General features: G+C 40.6%; 1 protein-coding gene across 4 annotated transcripts in view; it reads right to left on the reverse strand.

Annotated features, from left to right (window-relative positions):
• The window catches only part of MSRB3 (methionine sulfoxide reductase B3), a 61,065-nt gene that overhangs the window by 47,411 nt on the left and 801 nt on the right, over nt 1-12,853 (reverse strand). The window contains exon 2 of one of the 4 annotated variants that reach the window (XM_081211844.1): nt 2,095-2,238. The exons of 2 other annotated variants lie outside the window; for them this stretch is intronic. In XM_081211844.1, the coding sequence (XP_081067970.1) occupies nt 2,095-2,206 (112 nt within the window). In that variant the 5' untranslated portion in view covers nt 2,207-2,238. Of the gene's footprint in view, nt 1-2,094; nt 2,239-12,853 lie in introns of those variants that run through there. One more of the 4 variants, XM_081211845.1, reaches the window with a different exon arrangement.

Consider the following 12,853-nt stretch of genomic DNA (forward strand, 5'->3'; position numbering starts at 1 on the left):
TTATGATTTTTTTTTAAAATGAAAGGAAAATACAAGACTAACATTCCAAATACACATTCGTAAGTAATTTTTATCTAATTCTTTGCCGTCAGGCTTTTATGCTTGATTACATTAGCATGATTGATAACATAATAAGCAAACACACTGACTGCACCGGGCGTTGATGCACCTTGCTAAAATACAAGACACACAAAAAAAGGGGAATTCAAGGATGATTGGGAAATGATCTCATGAAAAATTCAGAAAGTAAAACACAGAACTTTTCTTTTTCACTTATTATGAGATTACATGAATGTTCCAGGTCCCTTCAAAATAATGGGGCAGATAGTGTTACACAAATAATAGGCACTTTGAAACTGTTGAGTACTTTTAACAATTTCCCTGTCATCATATTTAAATGGTGTAATCCCATGAACACTGCACTGAGGCCTTTGGTCAAAGAGCAAGAGATGCAGAGAGGAAAGTTAATCTGAGGGGACTGCAAATTTGTTACAAGAGTTGGCAAAGTGCAGTTACCCTATGAAATAAACATAGAATCTTTCCTTATGTTTCTGCAATGCAAACCAAAAAGAAACTTCTAGTTGGCAGGCTGCAATAAAACAGATTGTGCAAGGCTGCATCTATTCTCTTCTGCTCTTCCCGTTCATTTGAATATCCAGAAGTTTGCAACAGATTGCGCACTTTGTATAATAAAATGTTTTATTAGCTGCACTAATTTTGCACCGTGACAACAACTTCATCCGCCTGTAATCTGAAGGTAAACTAAAGTTGCAGGAAGCAGTAGAAAGGGAGGCAAAGTTTTGCAGATGTTTGTACAAGAACCTGGGCAATTCCTTATTTGTAAAATATCATCTATGGCCTCCATGTTAATTCCCTGATGTGTAATTTGGCCAAACCGGATCAACATGGAAATTGACACCATTTTCATTTGGCTTGTGGGCATCATGGGTACACTAAATCAGGGCACACCAACAACCTAGAAACCTGTGTGCAAACATCGAAAGAGTAGGAGGAAGGCCCGGGTGGGTAATAGTTATATCTTCTTTGCTCTCTCTTTAAATTCTGAAAAACATGAGATTGAATCCAAAAGTTATGCAAGAGAAGGCACCTTGTGAAAGCAGAACTACACTCATGCAACATGTATCTTCCCAATTGTCAGTGATTCCCTTTCCCCACAGCAGTAGCTCCCACCCCACACTACAGTCTATGCTCCTGACATGCATTTTAGGGAGCACATGGTCTGGATGAGACAGGAAAGATCTGCTGTATGAACGGCCTTCTACTCACACAAACCTTGGGATCCAATCCTTTCCATTTGCATTGTGTGCATTAGTTATGCAATGTAAAAGGCATGCAAATATATGTAGGTTATTCGTGAGAAATTTTCTAGGATGCAAATCTCCTAGCTTAAACGAAATACATCTTGTTACAGTGACCAGGTGACCTGTGGTGCCTGCAGTCTGCTCTCCATGAACTAACTGAGAGGGCCCCTTGTTGTTCCTTCTCCATCCTTAAAATTGGATTTTGATCACTTCTTCAGAGGACTGTCCTCTAAAGTAGGATATGCGGTCACCCTAAACATATACAAGAAGGATGATTGTTTCTACTTCCCCTACGTCAAGCAAAGGGGAAGTTGTATGTTGCTTCTTCCAGTCCCTTTACATAAGAAGCATCAATATATGTATTACTAAATCAGTTTGACGTACCAACAACTACAATAACAATAAAAACCCTGCTTGAATTAACATGGCTGAACGCTGACTTAGAAAGCGATGGAAATGAAACATTTGTGAGTTCCTAAATGGAGAGGTGGGGAGGAAGAGTGAGAAGGTAAGTACCGCAATGAATAGCCTGAGAGAACCATTAAACATAAATAAACATGTCATTTCCACGAGTGACTGCAGAACTGCTTTTTTGTTTCCTTTCTTTTAAAAAAAACCAAAAAACACCCAACTAACATTCCTCTGGAGCAGACTACTGACTAATAAAAGATCAAAGGTATATGCATTCCAAACACACAAATAAAAATGTAATCTTTTCTCCCAAGCAACCTTCACCATGAGGAATAAAAGTGTGCAGTGAAAACGTAATTACCTAGCAAAGCTGGAGTCTTATTGTGCTCCCGCAGCTGATCATAAAACGTCTTCCTATTCTGTTTCATCAACTGTAGTACCAGGCAGCCTGTGCGCCTACCAATTGCAGCCATCTGGCTTGTGTCAAAGACTGTGAGTCAAGCAGCTACAGTGCAACAGGAAGAAAGGCAGTGATGTCACTCTTCAGGTCAGGCAAAGAACAAAGATGTATTCTACCATTAAAAAAAAACAACTGGGTGCCCCAGGAGTAGAGAGGCCTCTAGCATGCTTTGGCTTAGTGATTTATGATTAATGCTGCTCTTTCCACTAGCTAAGGAGCAGAGCACCACCTAGTGGTTAGCATAGGGGAAAAGTGTGAGCGAAAGGAATGGCTTGTGTTGTTGCTTAAACCAGATGATAGAACTTTTGAAAGTTAAAAAGATTAATATCAATTAGAAATAAAAGTGTAGGTTGGCTCACAAGAAGCAATTAAGCGCTCTAGACTAAATAAGTCCATCTGTTCTTTGTAACGGTACACACAGTGAACACATGCAATTTGGGATTTCATTGAAAATTCAGAAAGGATTGCCTCATCTCAGGAGTCTGACACTTATTGTCATCCAGCTAATAAGAGGTAATAAGAGGCCCAAATATGCTTTAAAAAAGAGGGTGCTTAAGCTTCTCACAACATATTTAATTCATTCATTCATTCATTGAATTTCTATACCTCCCGTCATCTGAGGACCACAGGGCAGTTTACAATATAAAAGCACAAAAATATATAACATAGTAACAAACAGAAACAATACTCCGCCCACATACGTAGCTTAAAATGCCATATATTGTTTAATTAGCCAAAGGCCTAGGAGAAGATGAAAGTTTTTGCATGGCACCTAAAGATACATAATGAAGGCGCCAGGCAGGCCTCCCTAGGAAGAACATTCCACAAGTAGGGAGCCACCACAGAAAAGGCCTTTTCTCACGTTGCCACCCTCAGACCTCTCAAGAAGGAGGCACATAAAGAAGGGCTTCAGATGATGATCACAGGGTTGGGGTCAGTTCATATGGGGAGAGTTCATATGAGGTACTGTATTGCAGTCCTGCGGGAGGCAGCGGAAGACAGGAGTGCCTGGTGTGCTCTGGTCCATGGGGTCACAAAGAGTCGAACACGACTAAACGACTAAACAACAACATTGCAGTCCTGAGCCATTTAAGGCTTTATGTGTCAAAACAGGCACTTTGAATTGGACCTAGAACTAAATGGAAACCAGTGTAATTGAGCCAGGATTGGTGTTATAAGTATGCTTAAACCATCTTAAAAATAAAAAGTAGGCTTTGCCAGACATATGAAACAACCTTTCATCAAACAAAGGAGTGGGTAATACCACAAGTTTAAAATACCCTTGACAAAAATCCACAGATACTAAGGCATCAAAGTGTGAATCTTGCATAAAACCCAAGAATCAGGCATTGATCGCCTAAAGTTTGGGGTGGTGGGTGAAAGAAGACAGATGGCTCACTATCTTGCCTTGGTGTATTGCAGCTGCATAGCAGAAGTAAAGTCTACAGTGATGAAAGCGCCTATTATTTTCACAATTTCCCTCGAGTAAACAGTCAAATTGACAGGCAGGTGCATGGAATAGAAAATAATTTATCCACATGGGGTTCCACGTGGAGTCCCTAAGGCAGCTCACAATCACAAGTTAAAAACATAATTTAATCAACACATAATCATATGAAAAAACAGCGACAAGTAGAATGTAGCTCAGAACAAGAAGGGGGAAAGGCATTAACAGAACTTCAGAAAAGCAATGAGAGGGGGCCAACTGAGCTTCCCAAAAAAAGCCCTGTGGCGCTAACCAGGTTTCCAGTGCCAATGGAACACTGAGCATGGTCTCAGACAAAAGACATAGTAGGTGGGCAGACTCTTAGGCCACCAATGGGCAGCAGGCAGCAACTCTTCAGAGGAAGAAAACTGGTTGTTCTTACAAGATCTCTGCCTGAGTTATTGACAGGGACATTTTGCGACAACGGGCAGAAGGGGCATCCTGGGAAGGAAGCAAGGTACAGGTGAGATTGTCAGCCTTATTTGAAGACCAGGAGCAGGAAGGATTGGTATGGTTAACACAGGCAAAGGGGCGAATTAGGAAGACCCAGGTTCAAATCCTCACTCAGCCATGAAATGGGGGAACTAGGTACAACACACATAGCTTATTCAGGGAAGCCCAGAATAAATATAAAACAAAATAATTCATTTAAAAACAGAAACAGCAATGTAATTGCTCCACAATAACTTGTGTTCTTTTGTAATTAGTATAAGCATCAAGCCTGTTGATACTTGCTTTCTTTGTTCTCCTTTAGGTTTGTTTCAGCAGGAGGCTTTTCCGTACTTGTACATACTTTGGGATACCCTGAGTCTGCCAATACTTCCCTCTTGTGTGTAGCTTATATGGTTTTGGCTACATTAGCACAAGGAGGTAAAGGTAAAGGGACCCCTGACCATTAGGTCCAGTTGCGGACGACTCTGGGGTTGTGGTGCTCATCTCGCTTTACTGGCCAAGGGAGCCGGCGTACAGCTTCCGGGTCATGTGGCCAGCATGACTAAGCCGCTTCTGGTGAACCAGAGCAGCACACGGAAACACCGTTCACCTTCCCGCCGAAGCGGTACCTATTTATCTACTTGCACTTTGACGTGCTTTCGAACTGCTAGGTGGGCAGGAGCTGGGACCGAGCAACGGGAGCTCACCCCGTCGCGGGGATTCGAACCACCGACCTTCTGATTGGCAAGCCCTAGGCTCTGTGGTTTAACCCACAGCGCCACCCGCGTCCCTAGCACAAGGAGAGGAAGACTCAAATCGGTATTAGGGAATATGACAGAATGCTGAGAGATTGTAATGGAATGTCTGCAATGGAGAAACATAGGAAAAACTCAATTTGCAGTAATCCCACTTACCCACCTCTATGTTAATAGGGTTCCACCTCCTAAGTCAGTTTTGGCTGAACCTATAATGTCATACCTTATTTATACATTTTGTCAACAAATTAATGGAAGGGTTAAAACTGAAGAACTTGCTTTAAAGTAGTTGGCTGCATTAAATGTGGAGGGGGGGGACAAAATGTCACCAAGCAGGGCTTTCCACCTGAACATTTAATAGTTATGAGATGAAATACATAGTTAGCTGGAACAACATGTAAGAACGGCTGTTTCAATAGCATATGCTGTGTCAGCATACATAATTGCTTCTTAGAATAGAAATGGCTTGTGTTCAGTTCTAAGTCGTTAGATGTCTTTCTTAACAAGCCATTAGCACAGCAGAGAACTGACAGTCACTCAAAGCTGCAGTAAATTCTTAATGTCAATGAATTTGCTGATACAACATACTGGGAGTCAATAGCCCATAAAATACCCACACAAAGAAAACATTTTTAAACCATCAGAATTGTAGGTGCAGAACCATAACGCAGCAGCCACATCTATGTTAAATTACTGCATTAAAAATCTAGATGATGCTAACACTTAGCATTTATATAGCTCTTTAGAGTTCATTCAGAGTACTTTATGTACATGTGATCTTAGTAACCCTTACAACAACCCTACCTTACAGGTAGTCAGTAATATTACCCTCTTACTGCAGAGCCTAAGAGATAACGGCTTGCCTCAGGGCACCTAGCAAATTCATGACTAGAGTGAAAATTACATAAAGAACTTGGTCTCTCACAATTTACACACTTAAGCCAGTAACTACAAAAGTCATTTTGGCAGCAATCATGGTCTTCTCATTTTCTTTAATAATGTATGAAATACCATTTTCATCAGACATTAAAAGTAAAAATGTATGCCACAGTGAGATTTAAACTGTTCACTGAACTCAAGTATAAAAAAATACATTTGTTTGTTTTTTTACCTTCTAATGGTTTTCACTATGTGTCACAAAAGTTCAGCCTGTGACCATGAGAGAGAAAAAACTCTTCCCCTTATATCATGAAAGCTTTTGTGGGCTATTATTAAAGCTGAATTATTGATTTCATATCTTCCCTTGTCCTATGTAATGACTAAACTCCAGCCAAATCTGAAGTTAGGAGGAGGAAAAAAGCAACACAACTGTGCATTTAGAAAGAAGAAGAAGAAAATACTGGGAACATAGATGAAGTCTGAAAATTTAAATACTAAATTGAATTACTGAGTCTTCTTTTAAACCCCTTTCCCTGCTTCACATGAATAGTCAGGCGTTCCATTTATGATGCAGGCACAGAACCGATTCCCAAATTCTCAGTTTTCTGTGGCCTCTGTAGCCCAGCCCAATACCAAAGAACACAACATGCCACGAAGTGTCATTTTTATTAGTGCAGTCCAGGTGACAAAGAGAATTTCTTACTATATCTCACCTTGCAGACAGGGAATGCAACCTCCTAACATCTCACCCATGTACAGGCATCCATCAAATAATATCATTTATCATTATTATTGATTATCATCTATTTTTTATTATTTGAGTGCTTGTAGTAAATAGATATACAAGCACTTGGCACAACTGCCAGATTCAAATGGTAATTATATTTTTTATAATATTAGTACAGGCCTGGAATTGTTGGAGGTGTTTTAGTATTTCCCCACTTTTATTTAAAATTGCTGGGGTTTTAAAAGGGCCTGATTGATGACAAGGACAGAACAGTAAATTCTGCTTTGTTATTGCACTCATTACAAAAGTCCGGCTGATGTCAGTGGAACAACCAAATGACAGTGCGCACTTGCCCAGCTATTGATCTGAGGATTTAGCATAGTTGTGTTTTCCTTGCAAGAAGATATGAGCACAGTAGTTCTCTATAAAGGAAATTAAACACCAATTTAAAACTCTTGCAAAAGGCAAGTCTAAAACCATCCTGGGGAATCCCCTAGACTCAATGTGCAAGTAATAAGACAACAGTGGAACACTTACTTCCTTGTGTTTCCCAGAAACTATGCTACATCTGCTTATAGCTGCTGTGAGTTAGGAAAAGGGAGCATTCCATACTCTTGGCAGAATATATAAAAAGACCAACTCATCCAGTAGACAGTATGGAAAATGAATATAGGTGCCAGAGTCATAGTATGCAAAGGGTAATACACACTAGAGGATCAAGCAGGGCTATGGTGACTCATACAATGAGGTCAGGCATCCATAGGCATCCTGTTGATGAGGCATTTAGTGTAGGAAATTTTCAGAGATCAAGGATGATGCCCAAGAAAGTGCAGTGAGCACATTCTGGTGTTGTAATAGAGCTCAGGTGGGGAATAACCAGCCTGGGATACAAATGTGGCCCTCTATGGACTTCTGTCTTTCCTGAAGATTCTCCCCAGGCGATACCCATCACTGGTCCTCCTCTGCACCGTCCTCAGGTGCTTTCGCCTGACTGCAATGTGTTCTTGAACTGTGATAAAAAATACTTCTTGCTTGTTTGAAGAGAGTTGTTGAGGGTGGTGGGTCAGGGTGTAGAAACGCCTGACTTTTGGGTAGCTGTAATATAGCCTACTGGACAAAGGTAAGAGTAGAATCCAGTAGAAGAGTAGAATTGTTGACCCTGGGCCCTGCCCACCACTGGTATGTGGCTGCCCATGAGGCTGCCCATGAGGAAATATGGCCCTCAGACCGAAAATGGATCACCACTTCTGTAACAGAGAATGGATCTATAATTAGAAGGCAATCCACAGAAATGTGCACAAAAAAGATATACAATCATGGGGGTAATTATATTAGTCTCTTCTTGTCCCTGAAAACTGATGTTATAGTCAAAGTTCCAGGGCCCATGTTCCAGGGTCTTCCCTCCAGAAAAGGGCTACAGATGGCACAGGTGCTCAGTTAAGCATTTTTGGATGCAGTAGATTAAACTAGTGCCTTGGTAAACTCTGTACGTGCCAGAGGAGGCTGCTACATTGCCAGGCAAGATCTACTTTCTGCTGTACAGTACTGCAGATCTGCTTTTAAACACTCAATGCATGAGCCAATTCTCTGTTTAAAGGAATGATTCTGGCCTAGTTTGAACAAAAATCTTTTTGAAATCTTATTTAATTAAATAGGTGAAAATCCAGTTAGTGGAGACACCTATTCTCCTTTAAAATCGCCTTAGTTGGCTTAGTTTAATCTGATTCCTTGCCACCTTAAACAAGATTAGAATAAAGCCAATTTAAACACTCCCACACAAACATTTCCCCTAATTCAGTTAAACCTGATTTTTAAGTTTGACCAATTTATAAAACTTACATAACTGTAAATAACCATGGTATTAAGATGGATAGCAACATTTGAAAGATTGTAGATGAACAGTATTTAACAGAATCAAAGGGTGTTGCTGATATGAACAGTCCCGGATAACCAGGGGCAGTAAATAGACCAGGCATAGGCAAACTCGGCCCTCCAGATGTTTTGGGACTACAACTCCCATCATCCCTGACCACTGGTCCTGTTAGCTAAGGATGATGGGAGTTGTAGTCCCAAAACATCTGGAGGGCCAGTCCCTGCACCACTGGTGTCCCCGAATGCACTAGAGCAGGAGTTTTCCCCCCATAAATGAATGGTTACCATTAACTTCTAACAAAAAATTAAAGCACTGCATTTGGTGGCACTCTTTGGCTGTAAGGATTTACGTTCTGATATTTAGGTCTGACTATGCTACAACAAATACTAAAACAGCAGATACTGAAGCTGTCTGCTCCAATTCACCATCTCTCTAACCTTCAACTCAAGGGAAAAATAAGTAAGAGTATTTGAAGTCTTTTGTCAGTTCAGAATAAAAAGCCCAACACAAACCTTTTCCTCTTATACATGTATAAGCAGACAGATATTGTATCCTGGGGAAACTAATAGTTTAGATGGATAAGAGAGACATACAATATTAACAAGAAGTCATGCAGCACCGTAAACACTAACAAATGAATTGTGGCATAAGCTTTTATGGCAGAGTCTATAGTACTTTGCAGAGCTTTTTCAAATCTTTAATTATGTTTTCATAGGTTGCCATTAGGATGTGGACATCTGATACTTTTCTATCAAGTGCAGAAATAAATATCGTTAAATCAAATATTATAATCTCAAGAGCACTAAGCCTTTAAAATAATATAGGAATAAATGTTTAAATTTAATAGTCACATGGAAATTCTGTTGGAAATAAGCCTTGAAGGGCTCTCTTGCTCACATTTCTTGGCAAACTCCAACAACAACAACACAAAGAAGGAAACTACACTCTAGGCATTAGGACAGAACTATAAAAGTAAGCATAAAAAAGCATCCCATAAGAAACAATAGTGAGTCAGCAAGCAAGTAGAATTTCTCAGCACTAGGTTGGAATCATAGTGATTTGCACTATGCCACAATGTGGGTGGATTCACATCTACTATTATAGATCGTGAGCTAAACCAGGCATGGAGAACCTCTAGCCAATGGGCATAATTAGACCCAGCACTGGTCCCAGTTTGGTCTGAGAGGCCATTTTCCGAAACCCACACTCACTTGCCCCACACCTAAGGTCAAATGTGGCATCAGTTGTGGAGCAGATAGAGATGCTGCTGCCAATGGGCCCTAAAAGTGCATTCCCAGTTTTCTTTGGTAAGGGAGGCTTGCTTGGGTGGTGAAAGTAATCCCACTGGCTGAGCTACCGAGTTCCCGATACTCTATTGGTACACTACAAGTTCGTATTCATCACCTGTTTATATTCCACTGATATACAAAAAGCTTCATTCCTCTCCTAATATATTCTATGAAACTGTCACCTTTGTTGTTGTTGTTTAGTCGTTTAGTCATGTCCGATTCTTCGTGACCCCATGGACCAGAGCACGCCAGGCACTCCTGTCTTCCACTGCCTCCTGCAGTTTGGTCATTTTAGAAGCTTCGAGAACACTGTCCAACCATCTCGTCCTCTGTAGTCCCCTTCTCCTTGTGCCCTCCATCTTTCCCAGCATCAGGGTCTTTTCCAGGGAGTCTTCTCATGAGGTGGCCAAAGTATTGCAGCCTCATCTTCAGGATCTGTCCTTCCAGTGAGCACTCAGGGCTGATTTCCTTAAGAATGGAGAGGTTTGATCTTCTTGCAGTCCATGGGACTCTCAAGAGTCTCCTCTAGCACCATAATTCAAAAGCATCAATTCTTCGGCGATCAGCCTTCTTTATGGTCCAGCTCTCACTTCCATACATCACTACTGGGAAAACCATAGCTTTAACGATACGGACCTTTGTTGGCAAGGTGATGTCTCTGCTTTTTAGGGTGCTGTCTAGGTTTGCCATTGCTTTTCTCCCAAGAAGCAGAGATGTATAATTCCCCAAGCCAGGTAAGCAAGGCATTGGGTTTTGGGAAGGAGGAATGAGGGCTCTAGAGTCCTCCTGCCTCCTTCTGAAAGCCTAGTTAGCACTTTCCCGAGCTTTGGAAAAGAGGTAGAAGGGCTCAAGGATCCTGCCAGAGCCACATACCTCCTTCCCAAAGCCCTGTGCCTTGCTTAGCTAGCTTTGCAAAGGCAGTGCAAGGGCTGGGGGGGGGGCATCAAACTTTGACCTTGCTCCTCCCATCCCCACATGAAAAGGAAATGTGAAACCTGCGGGTTCTGTGTAAAAGCACTTTTGCTGCCCACTTAGGATGAAAAGTTGGGCCACCCTGAGTTACAATATGGGGAAGGCACATGTCATTCTATCTATGTAATTTTGTGAGCAGTATGCTACTACTAATTCCAATGTGCATTGAAGGAACACAGGAATGTATTTAAGAATAAGAAATGAGAATTCAGCATTCAAAAACTGAATAGGAATTATAACTTTTAAGAACATTTTTAAAAATGAAAGTCACTTATCCTCAGAGCTAATAATTTCAAGGCTGCCAAGCATATTACTGCAATCAAACGCCTGCATAAACAGGAATGTTTTAAAATTCATTCTGAAAGTTAATAATGAGTGAGACAGATGCATCTCACCAGGGAGGCATTCCATAAACAGGGAACTATTTCCAGTGACATCATCCAAAGGAATTGGGATCCTTGACATGGCTTAGCTGATAGGCATGAGGGAATCCCTGAATTGTCAACACTGTTCAGAAAGCAGAGTCCTTTCCCTGAATTCCAGCTGACTAGGCAAAGGTGATAGCAGGACACTAGGAGGCAATATCTGTTGGACCACCTTGCAGCTTTGAATGCCTGCCCAAGATTCTGGGAGATGAACAACAAAAAAGTGTCTCTCAATGTAGAATAAAGCATCTTTCTGACCTTATTCCAAGATAGAATATTTTTTCACAGCACTAATTTACATCCTTGTTTCCATCTTACAATAAACTTTAGAAAAAGACCTAAATGTTAATACATTGTGTATCTTTTTACTGGTTTTCTTTTCCTGTAACAAATATCCAATATCATTACAAAACAACCATTTTCCAATTTCCCCCCTCCCTGTTGACTTCCCTTAACTTCCATTTCTGGTTTATTACATCAAATGATACTTTTTGCTGTTTGTATTGTTATCATATTGTCATACTTCTTGTATATCATATTGTTATACTTCTTGTTCTCTATAAATAAAATTGTAAATGTTTATTTAAATCCTGCCAATGAGTCCATGTTTTTGTTTTGTTTTTTTGTTTCTGCAAATATATTGTAAAGGGTTTCTTTTTCAAAATCGCTATTGTCCTTTTCACGTAGTTTATCCATTAACTTTGCTAACTCTAATATATTGTGTATCTTAGGCTTCCTCTTTCTGTTCTAGGTCATGCTATTATTTTTTGTTAGAGGATTCAATATCAGCAACTAGAAAAGGAAGCTTTACAATCTGAAGTCCCACAACCTTCAAAGTAATTAACTGATAAAAGATTGATTGTCTGCTATTTTATTTTTTTTGCAAGGATTCATTTATCCGTTTATATATGCATAGTTCTGTGTGTAAAGTATTAAGCCTCATTTATGAATTCAAAAAAGGAGCTCCTCCTGGTCTTCTGTATCTATTCTGTACTTTGTGTACAGAGATTGAAATGATTTCACTTGTGCATCATGGTTCCACAGCATTAAAACAAGAGTAAACTATTTTCCAAGCCCTCAGTAGGATGTGACTTATATCTAGCATTCCAACATTCCATGGCCAGTTAGGACATACATTCTCAAGAGTCCAGAAAGTTGCCAACAGCTTTATTTCTATTCACGAGTCATAAGCTCACTTTGGACCATTAAATAACTTCTCCTTTAGAACACGATTTGCTTTGGCAATTATTACATCCAAAATGAGAAAACAAATGTAAATTCCTCCAGCATAGGATCCTTACAAAGAGGATCTAGAGGCAACCCTGTATTATGCGGGTGAGGGTTCAGCCCTCCAATTACCCTCCAGCCTACTGCAGGTGCCAAAAGCAAACCAAATAAAGTGCAGTACCCTTTGGATTTTGTTGCCACATAAGCAGTGCTGCTGTCCAGGCAGGACTTTGGGACAGAAGTGCAGGGTCCCTAAATGCAGCTGGGGGGTGGTTTAACACAGTTTGTAACACACACCGCTATCTAAAGAGGACACCACACCTTAAATCCTGATGCTAAAGTTAGCTAACTGCACATACGCAACATGCAAATTTGTACGTCATGCTCCTGTCGGGAGCTTCCAGAGGCCGTGATGTGGCTACCCGCCATTGGAAACATTATACTAGGTGAGAAGGGCCTTCCTGCGATCCTCCAAGCAGGGCAACCTTTACATACATATTTAACCCAGAAATCATTACCAGCCCTTGGTTTTATGGCCACAATTACCTTCTTTAACTCCTTGAAACAAAAAGTAAAGGTTTTTCCTTTTAGATAA

The sequence above is a fragment of the Podarcis bocagei genome, assembly GCF_964188305.1.
Source record: "Podarcis bocagei genome assembly, chromosome: 10".
In the NCBI taxonomy this organism is placed as follows: domain Eukaryota; kingdom Metazoa; phylum Chordata; class Lepidosauria; order Squamata; family Lacertidae; genus Podarcis; species Podarcis bocagei.